This window comes from Stegodyphus dumicola, chromosome 8, assembly GCF_044657685.1.
Source record: "Stegodyphus dumicola isolate Sdum_Otavi_A_Nest chromosome 8, ASM4465768v1".
Lineage (NCBI taxonomy): Eukaryota > Metazoa > Arthropoda > Arachnida > Araneae > Eresidae > Stegodyphus > Stegodyphus dumicola.
Window position 1 is genome coordinate 146,192,979 of NC_140775.1, and position 16,600 is coordinate 146,209,578.

Sequence of the window (16,600 nt, forward strand, 5' to 3'; positions counted from 1 at the left end):
TTTTGTAATTCTTGTTAAGAAATTTATGTAGAAATTTTAAAAATTTTGTGCTAAGAATAATTAACTTGGTGAAATTCTTAATTTATAGTAACCTACGTACTTTCACTTTTTTTTTTCATTGATTGATGCACAAGCTGAAAAAAGATTCATCGTTCATTCTTTCAAATAATTTTAAAACAAAGTGTGTAAGCCACATTTTCGTTATTATCTCTTATGATAAATGTGATAAATACGGCAAATTTCAAAATGCGCCAAAATATAAATTCATGTATATCTTATAAAATTTTGAATAAAAACTCTAATTTTTTGCAGGTATGCTTAGAAATACATCTACTTTAAGGTGTTGGTAAAAATTTTATAAATTATAATTCAGAATGTTTTAAAAAAATTTATAAAAATTATTTTAAAATACAAATTTTAAAAATAAATCTAAAAAATGGGTGAATTTTATTTGGAATGTACCTAAATTTCAAAACGTGAAAGGTTTTGTGTGTATTTAATTATGGCAAAGCACACTAGGGCTATTTGCCTAAGGGGAGGGATGCCTTCGTGGAGGACTTTCTAAGGGAAACTGGCTCGTATACGCGTTAAACATGGGGAAAACCACGAAAACGCCCGTGCAGCCAGCCCATTCGCAGGATTCGAACCACGGACCGAACTACCAGCGTTCAGCAACTTTACCACTCGGCCGCTGGTGGGCCCGAAACATGAAAGGAAGAATCAAATAAGTTTAATAAAAAAATAGGTATTAATAAATATATACCAAATTCAATTAACATGGAGGAGCTAATTGAGAGAACTTTTGAGAGCTAATTTTTTAAAAACTACTTGTGCGGTTCTCACAAAACTTCGCATTTTGGCATAATTTGAGTCGTAGAATCGAAATATGAGAAAAAATTGGCATGTCATATCAGAAAAGTCTGATTTTGTGTCAAAATACCTATATTACCACAATGCTATATATAAATTTAATACATATCTTAAGTCGTGCTTTCAAGACATGTAAAACACGAGTTTTGTCAGTTGGCCCAGTAGTACGGGAGATAAAGAAATGTCATCTTTCACCCCCCCCTTGCAGTGTACATAGTGCTATTGACAAAAAAGAACTGACGCAGCTCAGCTACTACAAATAGAGGTAGCAAATTAGTTATTTCCTGCTTCTGGCAAGCGAATTTCCCGAAAAACTTTAATAAAATGTTTGCATCAAGGAGGACTATATGCCTGCTGTCCTGTTGTGTGCATTCCATTGCCTAAATGTCATTGTTCTACCCATTGGCAATGGTATCATCAGCATTACAATTGGAGGGAAGACGACTGGGCTTGTGTACTATTCTCAGTTGAAAGTTCAGTTTCTTATCTGATTGTGGACAACAACTGATATGACGTGAGACTGGTACTGCATATGCTCTGGCAAAGATACAGGAAAAGGACGGATATCCTACATATAGTGTTATGATATGGATTGGGCTCATGATCAATGGCCATACATCATGCTATGTGCTTCCAACTGGGACTATCTCGCTAACGATATATTAATGATCTTCTACTGCCTCATGTCTGTATTTTCCATGGTGCTGTCAGTGACAAATTTGTTTTCATGGGCGGCAATGCAACATGCCATCGAACATTCGCTGTCTAGAAGTGTCTTAAGAGCAAGGATATTCAATGCCTTATATGGCCGGCTTGTTCTCCAGATATGAATCTTATTGAAAATGTTTGGGATGCTTTGGGGAGGAGTCTTGCTGGTCAACAATGCCCTTCAATGACAAGGCCATCCTTATCCATGCACTGACAGAGGAATGGGATAAAATACCCCAACAGCTGCTGGATAATGTTGTGCAAAGCATGACACAACAGGTGGAATCTTGCATCGCTCTCCATGGTGGCCGTATACCATACTGACATGTTACATCAGAATGCCTGCGGATGGTAATTGCACTTTCTTCACTTTTACGTATTTAGCACAAAATAACCATTTTGTTCCATAAACTTTTTCAAAACCTTCTGAATTTCAAAGCACAATTAATTATCTTTATTGTTATGTCTTAGTATTCTGGTATTATCTAATTTCATCTAGTATCCAACCACACTTACTTTTTGCCTGCTATTTAGCTATTTGTAATTCATCCTTAGCAATTTTCCACCAGTGTATGTTTTCTATTTGTGCACGGCACTCAAAAGTTTTGAAAAATCGTGAAATTTTGCTGTTGTTAATTTTTCTTTTTCATTTTAATAAGTATACAGTGAATATATTTATCATTTTTAATGTTTTTATTCAAAGGAGTGCATCTTAAAGTTAGTAAAGTTAGTTTTTTTGTGGAAATTCTGTCATAATAATAAGTACATCTTGATAAGAGGGTTATCCTAATCAAGCTACCTTTTGCATGAGTGTCACACATCTTTTTAAATACCGTATTTGACGGCATATAAGACGCACTTTTTTTCCTAAATTTGGTCTCAAAAAAGTTACCTTCGTCTTATACATGAAGGTAATTGCATTCAATAATTTGGCTCTTACGAAATGTGAGAACTAAAAGAAACCACGCTATTGAATTTTTTTCCCTTGTCAGTGGCCATCTAAGTAAGGGTGTGTCTTATATGCCATCAAATACGGTACTTTAGCCACGAGTTTGACACAGCATTCTACAGCTTTGGAAAGGAAGCTTGTAGATATATTAATTTATTTTTGAAGCAGGAGACATGAAAAATGTGCAGTGCCCTCTCCAGGACTCGAACCTGGACCTCTTGAATACACGCCGAATGTGCTACCATTACACCACGAAGGCATTCAGAAAGGAGTTAGAAAAGTTCCCTTGTCAGGATTCGAACCTGAACTCTCGAATACGCACCAAGTGTGCTACCATTACATCACAAAGACATGCATAAAGGAGGGAGAAAATACTTTATGAGCTTTCTAAAGGAAGCTTTGGAAATACAGTTGCAGTGATGTGCCAAGCTTTAATAGATTTTTAATGTCCTTGTAATGTTCCTTAACAATGGTATCTGCCAAAGGAAGGGATGTCTCATGGAGGACTTTTAAGGAAAGGGTCATATCCATGTTATGCATGAGGAAAACCATGAAAATGCCCATGCAGCCAGCCCATTCATTGGGATTTAAAATCACGGTCTGAACTACCTGTATTCAGCTGCTTTATCACTCAGAATCTATTGAGGCCTTCAAATGATGTTGACATAGTCTGTTGCTTTGAAGTTCAGTTTGGCTTGGGGAAGTATCAAATAATCTTTCCTTGGAAAGGAATCGAGCATTTCAAAAATCGGTGAAGCCCTAGTTCTCTGATGTCTTTTTTCATCCACAGCTACTGCAAGGATAAAATTTTTGGGATAAGCTAATAAAGCTTTCTGGTAAATTGATGTATCGATGACTTGCAATAAATTTTGAGTTAGATATTGCGGTGTTATAAGGCCTTTTGAAACTATCTTTAGATTGTCTGTGAGGTCATTGATGGTTTTGATATTTAACCAGAGAAGTGTGTAACAATTCAAGTCCAGAAACTCAATTTGCTGTCATCTTGAGTATGATAGTGGACTAGGGTTATGAGCTAAATCTTCTAACATTTTACCTAGCTTTATGGCAACGGAAGTATCAAGTGATTATCTCAACTCTTTCTGTCAACATGAGAAGTAGAAGTGAACATGTTCAGAATGAATTAGTAGAATTTTTTTCACAGCTTGCAAGTTTTTTTTTTTTTTTTTTTTTTTTCTTTTTTCGGTCCACTGAAGGATTTGGGGGCCTGGTAACACTATCCAAGAGGTGAAAAAGTGATGAAACTGCAGTTTATTGAAGTGTAAAAGACATACCGCCCGCTGCAGTGTACTGCCAATGGTTCTGATCTACCATTTTTCAAACCAGCATTAATTACAGATCTATTGCTATCACGTCAGGTTCTTCAAGGGAAAGCTTATATACAGTTAAATGGGAAATTATTGTAGGAGATGTACCTTTAGGAAGTCCCATAAAGGGAGGAACATGCTTGATATATTCTGATCTTGGTTATGTATGAGAGAATAATGATCCTATTTTTCAGTACTTCAAAAAAAAATTTGAATTACTTTTTTTAATTACTTCATGTCTTTTCTTCCGCCAAAGTATAGACCATATAATGCTTCCTTAAAAGATTGATTCTGCAAATTATTTCTGTTGTTATGAGTTTTTCCTCTTCTTATTTTGTTTTTGTCAATGAAATAAGACTTATCTGAAACATTTATCACATACATAGTTACATAGTTTTTACAATTATACAATGTAGTTACATAATATTTGACAATTATAGTTGCCGTTTGAAAGGTTTGAGCGTACTTTATGAAATATTGCTCCTCTTTTTTTTAGCTTTTTGCGCAACAATAAATATTTTGGAATTATGGATTTTAAACTTTTTTTGTGTTACTCATGCCCTAAAATTAACATTAGAACCTATAGCATTTCGATAGTGAGTTTAGTAGCTATAGAAAATTGATGAAAAATTTCAATGTTTCCCCATTTTTCAAAACTTTGAGTGCAGTGTGCATACAGAAAATATAATTTTAGTGAGGTTTTTTTTTTTTTTTTTTTTCCTTCTTTCTTCCTGTATGCTGAATTAAGTAATAGGCGACTTTAAGGGTATGATGAGAGGAAAATAAAAAGAAGAAGGAAAGTTTTTTTTTTTTTTTTTTTCCCGAGCCCACCCTAATATGTAATGGTATTCATTTCAGGTTCTATGTTTTGTGAAACTGCATATCATATGTATTTGCATTGCTTAAATTTTAAATTACTTGCAATTCTATCTCCTAATCTGAAAAATTGCATCTTACACAGTTTGAAAAATCGCCAAATTAGTTCATGCTTTTTAATTACTTTGTTATGTTTTATTATTTGTGTATCTTGCAAGAGGCTCTATTTATGCATAAACTCTTTTTCTTTTTTCTTTCTTTCTTTTCTTTTGTGTGTGTGTGAGAGAGTACATGAAAGTATAGTTCTTTATTTCGAATAAAATTCTCCTTAATTTACATTATGTCATTTAAGTGAGTTTTAAGCATTTTGTAGTATCTGTTTTATATTTTTACTTACAGTTTACCTCTAAAATTATTGCTCAGCATACTCAGAGAATATATCAAAATAGTAATGATATTTAATTTCCTCCGTATGTTTTTAATGCAGCATCTGATTACTCTTCAAATATATGTGATAAAGATAATTGATCTTTCATTCCCTCTAAAATATTGATTTTTTTTAATTTGCTTTCATGCTATATATAAGATTTTAACTGAGTATATCTAATATTTCCTACTCTAATTCATAGCTATTAAAGTCCATAACAGTAATTTTCTTGAGCGTAAGTATTTAAGCTTTTCATTATTGTTATGGCCAGCCATAAATTATAATAGCAGATATGTATGTGCATGTTTAGAAAAGAGATAATACTGTTTCTCATGATTGAAATACATATTTCATTCATTTTTCTGTACTTCATTTTAAAAAGACTGCATATTTATGCTTTATGAAATGTTATTTTGAGATTCACCTGGTAACAAATAGACTAATTGTAGGTAAATGTCTATTTTTTTTAATGCCTTGAAATAATTCAGTGTAATATCTGAAAAGGAATCTCTGTGTCAGGACAGAACTACAAAGTCTTAAGAAGGTTTTAAATAAACTTTTTTATTAAGTCAGAACTGGAATATAAATGCATAACTTGTGCTTGCAATTCAGCCAACTATTTGTGGCAATATAACTTTAAGTAACAGTATATTCATATTTAAAGTTCAGCTACTAATCAAACTCCACAGTCCAATTTAACATAAAGTTTGCTCAAAGATCTAATAAACATTTAAATGTCAGCATCAAGTATATAAATGTCGGCATTATAATTGCAAAGCTGAAAAATGAAATCTTATCCAAACTAGCAAAAACCTAGTAATCTGGCCTCGAGAGGCAGAACTTGTTCTGAATTAAACTTCCAAAACCTTCTTTTAAATATTATCTCATTCTACTGCATTTACATTCTGATAGAGAAATGGAAATTAAAAGTGACAGTAACTCTTATGTAACTGTTTAGTGAAAAATAATAGTAATAACCCTACATGTGATTTATTTTGCCCGCTGTTAGTGATGCATAAGATGCTCAAGTTCTAATATTAAATAAGTAAATTTTCAATAATTATGCATTCTGTTAGAAATACTTAAATGATTTCTGGACACTTCGTTATCTGAAAAAAAAAATTAATCCATAATGTGTTTAAAATATTTTCAATATTACGTGAAGTTGATTATTTTAAATCTACATTTCAGTGCAAAATTTTTGCTATACCTCATTAGTAATATATGCATATTGAGCATTTGAATCAATCATTTCAAACAATGCCAATTCTAAATTTATTTTTTTAATTCATAGGAAACAGTTTCATAGAAGCCAGATTTTTTGCAATGTATTTAAAATATCTGCATTTTTCTTAATGTTACTGATGCAAAAATAGAAAAGAACTGTTAAGTTAATGTAAAAACTATTTTCCTTGTAAGCTACAATATTATTTTAATCAGAAAAAAAAAGGGGTGTTAACATTCTGAACTCTCAAGAATCTTTTACTTATAGTCAGGGATCATTGTATATGTTAGTAACTACTCATAAGTTTATACTGGATTGGACAGCCTTTGCTTCTAATTGCTAAGGCTCAATTACCAAGCATGTCACATAAAAGCTTTACAGTTTCTTCATGATACTAAACAATACAGCATGACATTATAAATTCAGTTAACCTTACTTAATTTTCCTAAACTTTGTGCTCGTTTTGTATATTAATTTTATAAAGTTTTGGTCAGAGTAAGATCCATTCACTGTACAAGCCATAGTAAATTCCGTAGACTGATTTTGAAACAAACTGCCAGTTTACTACTTTTTCTAGATGGCAGGGCATATTGTTATCCTGGAAGATGAAACTGCTGTTTCCATGTACATCATCATGGAAGGAAATATTTCCCCTCCAGTGTATTGTTAAATTAGGCAGTTTACCTTCAGTGTTATGTTATTTTGCTGCTATGAACTAAGATGAAAACTTTGAGTCATAGCATTAATAGGAGAACTTTTTCCTCTTTGAACAGTTGAGTTTGAATAATCCAGTTAAATGGTAATAATGTGATTTATACTACTATATGATGCTTTGAACTCTACAATTTGAATTTCTTTCTATTTATGTCATATGTGTCTTTATTGGGTATTATTATTGAAAACATGTTATTAAAAGTATTATTGCTTTCCATTTTGATGCCTTACAGTATTCATCCACTTTATATTCTTTATTATCCCTTGTTCTCAGTTTTTACAAATGCTGAGATATGTATATATTTACACGTAATTATTGTTAATGAAAGGCTTCTGTGGATGTTTATGAGTTCATTTACTATAAGAGGGTTATACCATTTAATTATCATATTGCAATGATTAATGCACCTGCTAACCATAATTTTTGGATAATTCTTTTATTATAAAGTGTAGTAATCTCTGTCTGGAAGATGCATAGTTTAACTACCCCCTCCCCCCAAAAAAGAAGAAAAAATGTCCTTCAAAAGCATAATGACTATATTGCATGTCTTTTAAATAAAGCTAGTATATACTCCAATTAGTGTTAAATCTATTAATATAAGGTCTCAATAAATTTCAAGACTTATCCCCTTTGATGATTTTCTTGATGCTGGATTACATTCCAAATAGCTGCTAGGAACAAAAAAACTAATGTCTTCTGTAATAAATCATTCGTAACATAGAAATAATCATCAGACATGACTTAGCTTTTCATAGTTTTATATTGATAAATATTATTTACATTTTTAGTTTAAAATGATAATCATTTAAAACAACAATATTGGATTATAGCTGATTCAAAAACTCCAAAAAAATCGAGTTTATAATAAAGTTCTAAATAAAAATGCGAGTTCTATGGTTTTCCTCTGGTTTCTTTCTGTTGCCAAAACACTCGAATCAATAACTGTTTTCTTCTCCTCTTTTTTTTTTTTTTTTTTTTTTTTTTAAATCTTTTTCTTTTTCTTTTACTGGAGTAGTTGCCATGAAGGTATTCTCAATAACTTGAAGAAGAAATACGTTTAACTATTACCATTTCCAACAATTGTCAACTATAAAATGACTGAAGCTGTTATTAATAGCCATTTATTCATTGTGTCTAAATAATTGGATGAGAAATAAGAAAACACAGTAACAGTTTGAACTAACAAATGTCTCTTTTTTTTTTAAAAAGAGAAAATTGATTAATGCTCTTTTCTAAGAGTTGTTTATATTGTAACTGCTATTATGTTTCTGTTAGTTTAAATCAGTAATTAATATAGGACTTCTGACAAGACTATCTTTATAAAGTGCCATTTGTTATATTTGATACTGATTTTCCATTTAAAATGAGATCAAATGCTAGAAATGTGTATTTATATGACGTATTGCTAATTTTTTGTGTCAAATAGTGATGATGAAATTATTTTTTAAATCTCTTTTGTGTGAAGCAAGGAATATGATGGGATTGTGTGTATTTATTCTTTTATGTGTTTTTAATTAGCAATAATAATAACAAAGTAATTAACAAGAAAGTCCTTTTGAAGCATGCATTTTTATGCTCTGTTTTGTTAACTTGTCAGTGCACCATTGTAAAAGCATTTCCTAAATAAAAAATTAATATTACTCTTAATAATTTTTTGGTAGCTTATTTGAAATAACTTGTGTGGAGACATCTTAAAATATTAACATTTTATAGATTTGTTTATTTATACAAAAATTAATGTATGTATTGCTCTTCTAGCATGTTAAGTGCATATTATTTTTTAATATGTAATATATCTGAAGTTAAGAGCTTTTAATATTTATGTACATTATATGTTACATCTATTTGATGATGAAGTAATTTTTATATGACCATTTTATTAAACATATTTCAATCCAACATTTATATATCTGTTTGCTCCCTGCACCATGAGAAGGAAGTTTATCTGTGAGCCCATGACCTTGGAACCCTGAGCCTTGTTGTACTCTTGAGCACATGTTGCTTTTATAGTATAAACAGAAAATATTTACAATTAAAATAAATATTAAAAATCAGTTAAATAGCAATATTAGGAATAATGATTATTATTATTATGTATTTAAAGTATTACCATACAAGAATGAAGTGAAAAACTTTTAATATTTTAATATCATTATCCTGTTGCTATACCTGTATACAAAACTTTATGCTGATTGTACTCTGTGAGATTAAAATAAATTCTTGCATTATGCACTTGTTATATTTAACTTCTGGAGAAGAAAATAGTAAATAATACTCATAGCAACAATATTAATGCTCAAAACATTCCATTCCATTCATAAGCTTTGTAGCATTCTAACATCATTCATTCACATATAATATTTCAAATAAAATGTTCCATCTAAGTGTATCAAATGTGATATAGTGGGCTGCTAGCAACCTTCAATCCCATATTGTATTTGATACAGTGTGCCTATGGAGATAAACTAAAGCTCACTATATGTAATATACTGAAAGTGAAGAGATTAAGCTTGTATTGTGTTCATTATGATTCAGAATTTTTATTTAATTGTAAGTATAAAAGATGTGAGTAGAGCTGGCATTTAAATACAACTAAATGTCAAATATGTTAATCTGATCTGTTTTTATGATCTGTTAACAGATCAACCACTGATACCTATGAATGTACTATATAGATTGTTTCTTTAAAAGTATGTATTATTACATAAAATTATTCCAGAGGACATGGGAAGTAGGCACAAAAATTTTAACTTCAAATAAATCAAGTGTTTTATATAAGCAAAGCAATTTAAAATTCAAACAATTAAATGCACCAAAGAGTTTTGTTTTTTTTTTTTTTTTGGTTTGTTTATATAAATAGTAAAAAATTAAATAATTTATTAAATTTATATTATGCTTTTAAATATTCTTGCCTAGTTTTTTTTTTTTTTTTTTTTTTTTTTTTTTTTTTTCCCTCTACCAGGTGTTTCTATGAGATCACAACTTACTAGTAATGAGGTACATATTTTGATCAAAAAAATTTAGTGATATTTTGAAGTAATTTTTTATATTTAATTTATCCATTGAGTAAGTCTGGTTATAAAATATGTGGTACACAGAGAAAATGTTTATTTAATGTTTACTTATATTATTTTAAGCTTCACACTTCTCACTTTTAAGATGAACATGTGCATAATTTTTTTTTATTATTTACATACTTGTTACAGTCATAATTAGAAATAAATAATTCTTAAATCACATAAATGTACTGAAACACATATATATTGTAATATATATATATATAATTATATCTATCTCATGCCTGAAATTTATTTTGATACTGTATTGTAGCCAGGAAGCAGGAGATTGTAAAGATAACAGAGCAGTTAATAGAAGCTATAAATACTGGAGATTATGAAACATATACGTAAGCTTTTACAGTAACATCAATTCACTTTTAAACTTAAAAATTTTTATACTCTTTTTTTTTTTTTTTAAGAGATTTTATTATTTGGAACTGCATATGTAAATCCTTTCATATCTGGATATTATAAAAGAAGGTATTTCTGTTTTGTTTGGCAAAACTTTAAACTTGATAAAATACAGAATTCTAAAGTATGTTCTTTTGTACATTGTTAAAATCTATTTCCATTTGCAGAAATCTAAAATGTTATATCTTAACCCTCCTCCTAAAAAAAGTGTAATTAAAATATCTAGCTTGTTTTTTTATAATTTCTTGCCATCTTCCGTATGTATACGTATATTTTGTTTTTTCAAGAGCTGAAAAGTTTGTTTTTTAATCTATTTGTGATATATTTTCTATTTTTTCTAAATATTACTCCTCCTGCTTAGTATATATGCTTTGGGTTTCTTCAGTACTTCTACGATTTTCAATTTACAATAATTATCTTGATATAACCTCACATAATTTCTTTTATGTAATGATCACTTTTTTATTTATTTATTTTTTATAATGATCAAAATGTGACTTCTTCTTACTTCTTTTTTGGTTGAATTTTCCTTTTACATTTTCTGTCACTTGAGATTTTAATAATTGTTGTAATGTATGAAAAAATATTCCTGTTCTTTTACTCGTATATCACTGAGTTGGCATTCCTAACAACTGATTAGTTGAATGTATTCATATGAGTTAACTATGCTAAAGATCAGCAAAATTTTCTTAAATTTTCTGTAATAATTGTCATTTGTGCTAAATGCTTTGCTAATCCTCTTGACTACTGATGGGATAGATTGCTTATAATGCATTTAAATCGGTATTTTTTTGGCTAAGTTTTTATTTGCGTATTACTTTATCAGATATCAGGATATACTTTGCAAAATGAGATTTCATATAATTGATTACTATCTGACTTTGAGTAATTTGGAGATTTAGAAAAAGTTAGAATGATTATCAATACCTTTATTAATCTCAAATAAATCTGTGCCAGCATTGTAACAAAATAAATTAGAAACGTCAGGTGGTATCATTGGTTCCCATACATTTTTATTTCATTTTGAAATTTTATCTTCTGTGTACTTGTTCATAACTGACTAAAATAGACATCATCTCTTTTTTTTTTTTTTTTTTTTTTTTTTTTTGCATTGTCCTACTCTAAGAGGCCCTCACTAAGAAATTGTTATAATTACCTCCACCTTTAAAAAATATGTCATTTTCTACTGGCTATTGTCATTTCCTATTATCTTTATTATAGTCCCAAAATATTTTCATTTGATATTCTAGTTAATTTTTTTCCTCTGGTCAATCTCCTAAAATATATTTCTTTAAACACTGAACTATTTGGTTATATTCATTTTTATTTAGTTCATCAATTTTGTCACTAGATGTTGAATAAGAATTCAAATTTCTGAATCTTCATTATCAGCTTCTGTTGTTTTCAAATACGCTGTATTTAAAATGTTTGTTATCAGTAAGTCTTTTTTGTTTTGAAGCATACATCTAGATCATATTTTTATAAATTTAACATCATTCTTTGTAATTTCTTAGAGGTCTTAAGAAGACATTCTTGGTTATGTTTTCTAATGGTCAGTGATCAGTTTAACTCATAATATATTTATCATATATATATATATCTTTTTTAAATTTAGAGCATCCAAAAGATTACTACAAGCTCTTTTTCTGCATGAACCTTTTTTTAACTAATCTTTTTTATGTTCTGGAAGTATAAGCAATTAGTTTATTTTCTTGCATTAAAACTGCACCTGATCCTTCAACTTGCATTTATTGAAAGAGTTATATCCTTATTAATGTAAGAATTGGAGGCTCTCTTCAGCCCACCTGGATACGAGTGTCCCCGTAGCTCAAAAGAAGGGGGTCCATAAAATTTTAATGCAGAGTTTTTTAATGTAATTTGTTTAACTCTTAATTGAAGTTTTGGAAGTATTGGAATATAATTTAGACCTCTGGATTTCAGTTTCTTGAAGAGAATTTTGACGCTTTTATTTGGTAGAAACTGTTGGATGAGAAAGAATAGTGATGCACAGTCAGTGCAGCAGGAACCAGGTTTTTGATTGAATTTTTTCAGGCTTAGAGAACTAAATTCTATTCATAACCCTGCCATTGCACTTTTTTTAAAATATGGAGTTTATTATCTTTCCCTGGGAACAAAATCCTTGTAAACTATCCCTTACTAATCAAAAATAGTCATAAAGATAGTTTTTACTCAAGATTTCTGAAACTAAGGTTCCTGTGACCATGATCAACCTTCTTCAATTCAGGCCCATGATTGTTATTTTTTCTCAAGGTTGAAGTATCAAATTTCATCTCAGTCATAATTTGTTTGAGGGGGGAAATATAAGATTATTGCTTGTCATTTGAGCAGATCATTTGCTCAACTTTATTCAGTTTTTGAATTCAAAACAGCAGATGCTGTCTTTTTCAAAGCAAATGATTTACTGTGCAGAAAATTATGTAGGTAGACCACAGGTAGACAATATTTTAGGAAAAGCAAATTGCAATGTCATTGTAATAAATGCTTTCAATTATTGTTTGACACATGTACTGGAATTTGATTAAAAAATTAGCTCTAAAACTTTGTAGATATACTGTGTACATACTTTTGCCTTCATTTATATCTAATTTTAAATGATAATTTGCATTTTATGAAGAAGACACTGTGTATAATATAACTTTTCATAGCATTTTTTTAAGTGTCATTATATTAAAATTTCTAATTCATATGTTTGTTGAATGATAATATAAGTTGTCTAAGTACAAACTTATTAAGAATACAATGATTTTCATTTTAAATGGCTTTTCTGTTTATAGAAAGTACTGTGATCCACATATGACAGCATTTGAACCTGAAGCTCTTGGTAATTTGATTGAAGGCATGGATTTCCACAAATTCTATTTTGACAATGGTAATTGAGTTTTAATAATGCAAAAATATTCATTCTGTAATATATTTCAAATCAGTTTCTTTATTAAAATTATTTTATAATTAAAACAACATTTATAAATTTTGTGATTCATATGCTCAAAGTAAAAATAGATTATTCATTAGCATTTATGTAATTTTATGTGAGAAGTTTTTTAGTCATATTTTGTTCTAGATATTACTTTTGTTTCATTTTGACAATTTTTTTATGTTATTGTATCAAGTTTTCTAAACTTTCTATGTATAAAAGTGATTTATTCATATCTTCTCATTAATGCATTTTCATTACATTGTTTGTTTATTGCAATATGTTTTTGTATTTGTGAACACTTCACTAAAGACATTTTTCATGTTGCATACAAAATGGAATTTCATTTATGGTGAGCCAAAAGTGTTTTCTGCATGCTTGTGTTAGGTAATTGTGGTGTGGTGCTTTGTTCCTGCCTTTGTTAATGTTTCACATGCTTACTTATTGCCATGGTGGTTTGTCTTTGTATTGCACAGTTGTTTAAAATTCTAGATCACAATTTATCTGTATTAAATATTAATTGCTTAGAGCAAAATAGTATGAAGCTTTTATAAAACTATTGTTATTAATGTTTGTTTCATAATTATGAACAGTGAAAGATCAATTTTATGTTAGTTGTTGATGTTATAATCCATTAAAATGTTTAATCTGTGTCGTATGCTTTATGATTTTGAAGTACAACAAGTTAATATTAATTTCAAAATTGTCATAATAAGTTGCTATATAAAAAATTTAAGTTATATGATTGAGAAAAGATTATTCTTTAAGTAAATAAAACAAAATGTAACTTTAATACTAAAACTGATAGAAATATTTTTATTTTCTGTTGTATAATATTTGATAAATTTCCTGATTTATAGTAAGATTTTTCATTGTAGTATAATGGACTGAAATTCTTATAACTATGTTATTGTGTGTGGGGGGGTGCATGATGTTAAGTATTCCAAAATTAGGAAAATGCTTGTTATTGCTGTTTTTAATCATTGAGTCTAATATATAATTTTCATGTATTAATTATCTTGATTGAATTCAAGAAAGAATTTATTAGTATCCAAAAATCATTATAAGCTATATTAAATTTGTAATATATATATATATATATAACCACACCATGTTTTTGAAGTTTTAAGAAAATATAACTCGTATTAAGCTATTAATAGTTGGCCATGGCACTGGTGATTTCTCTGAAACATTTCTAAACTTTTTGAAAATTTTACATTTGTCTTAAGAACATCCTGTAGTTTTCTGAAATCTGTCCTTAACATTAAGTTGAATATGATGATGATGTACAACCATAGATGCCACAGGAATTTTCTTAGACTTGGTATCAGCAGTAAGCTTTCATTAAAACTATTCTATTCTAAATAAATTATGTGACCACATATAGAAAGAAAATAAAAATATATGGTTAAACACTAAATCTTCATAAACAATCACTAAATGATTAAATGAATGAAAACAGATTAAAAATCAGTGGTAGTCCATATTCCAGTAAACTAATGAAGCATTGACAAATGGAAGAAAATTTTGATTTCATCAGTGATCATAGTTTATGAACAATCAGCAAACTTTTTTAAAAATAAGAAATAACATTTATTTTTGCCTTTTCATAAAATGAAAATATTCTAATTTAATCTCTTAATTATTTTAGTTGGTATTTATTTTTAAATTTAAAGTGAACTTCAAAACTGTTACTTTCTTTCACAGTTCGAGTAGAAAATGGTACAGCGTGTGTTATGTCTAAAATGTATAAATAAAAACTGTGTAGTGTATAATTTCATTTAATATATGAGTTTAAAGTGCTATTCACATTATGTATCATGCATTTAATTAAGCAATCTGAATACTTGAGAAACATTTAGGTTAATGGGCAGTAAATTTTGTTGAAAAATAATTAGTAGTTTTCATCCTTATTTTCCTATTATAGAATTTTTTTTAAATATAAACCACTATTTGTGTTTTTAGAAAAGTTTTAATTTTTAAATAGTTAATGTAAATCCTTTCCCTAGCTTCAGGGAAAAATTGTAAGTCACTGAATACTACAATCCTCAATCCTACGGTTCATCTTCTGGGAGAAGATGGTGCATGTGTTGCATACATACGTCTCACGCAGTATGTTGATAAGTGAGTATAGTTTCCTTTGGTTTGCTATTTCATCATATTTTCGTAGTTTTTAACATAGCCAGTTATACTTTGATGAATAATATTCTAATTTTATTTTATTTTTTCAAATAATAAACAATGTATACTATTATTGCATTTTCAAGAAAGCTTCACAGTTCTGTATGTTATAACTTAAAATTTGAATACTATTTATAAACGAACTTAATATGTAAGTTCTTTTATGAATAGTATTCAAATTTTATGTTATTCTCTCAATAAACAATGCATACCATTATTGCAATTTCAGTAACATGTAGAGATCACTAAATATTTTTAAATGATTGGAAAGAAAAACTTCTGTAAATATTCCTTAGAAAATTTTGACCAGAAAATAGCACTTTTGCTGTAATTTAATAATATCAAATATTGGATAAACATAATGGCACACTTAAATCATATTATTAATTAACTTTTGGATCATCTGGAAATAATCTGTTACAATAAAAACCATTTCATAAAAATAATCTTCAAATTAAGTCATGATACTACACATATGTTACATGTTTCAAAAATTTAATATGAAAATAAGGTTTCTCAATTATAAAACTACAAATATTAACAGTCTTGAGCCATAAGGACAAATGAATGTTTATTAGTTACATAAAATCTGTTATTGAAGATGCCAGACATTTCATTTGCTAACTATTATAGTTGCAGGTATAAAATATAATAGTTATATTTTATGTATAATATAATAGTTACATAACATAATATTTTCATGTATAATACAATATTACATGTATATATAACTGTATACATTTCACTTGCTGTTATATTACCATGCATTAAAGAGTACCATCTGTTTTTATGAGCCCAAGAAGGCATTAGCCTATAGGATGCACCCACTGCCTTATAATATAGTACCTAATATCTAGTAATTATTATTTATTAATTTCAAGCACTAGAGAGATATTAGGATAAATTTAAGAGGCCAGAAACAAAATTGCATTATCCTCATTTTCTGCATACCCGAAACAACTGTGTTCAACTTTCTATA

General features: G+C 28.7%; 1 protein-coding gene across 6 annotated transcripts in view; it reads left to right on the forward strand.

The window, feature by feature from the left end:
- Positions 1–16,600, forward strand: part of LOC118185738 (calcium/calmodulin-dependent protein kinase type II alpha chain) — a 525,081-nt gene that overhangs the window by 499,710 nt on the left and 8,771 nt on the right. For 3 of the 6 annotated variants that reach the window (XM_085822541.1, XM_085822545.1, XM_085822543.1), the window contains 4 exons: positions 5,298–5,330; positions 10,366–10,441; positions 13,301–13,395; positions 15,450–15,564. In XM_085822541.1, the coding sequence (XP_085678667.1) occupies positions 5,298–5,330; positions 10,366–10,441; positions 13,301–13,395; positions 15,450–15,564 (319 nt within the window). The remainder of the gene's footprint in view (positions 1–5,297; positions 5,331–10,365; positions 10,442–13,300; positions 13,396–15,449; positions 15,565–16,600) is intronic. The other 3 variants (XM_085822542.1, XM_085822544.1, XM_085822546.1) reach the window with 1 other exon arrangement.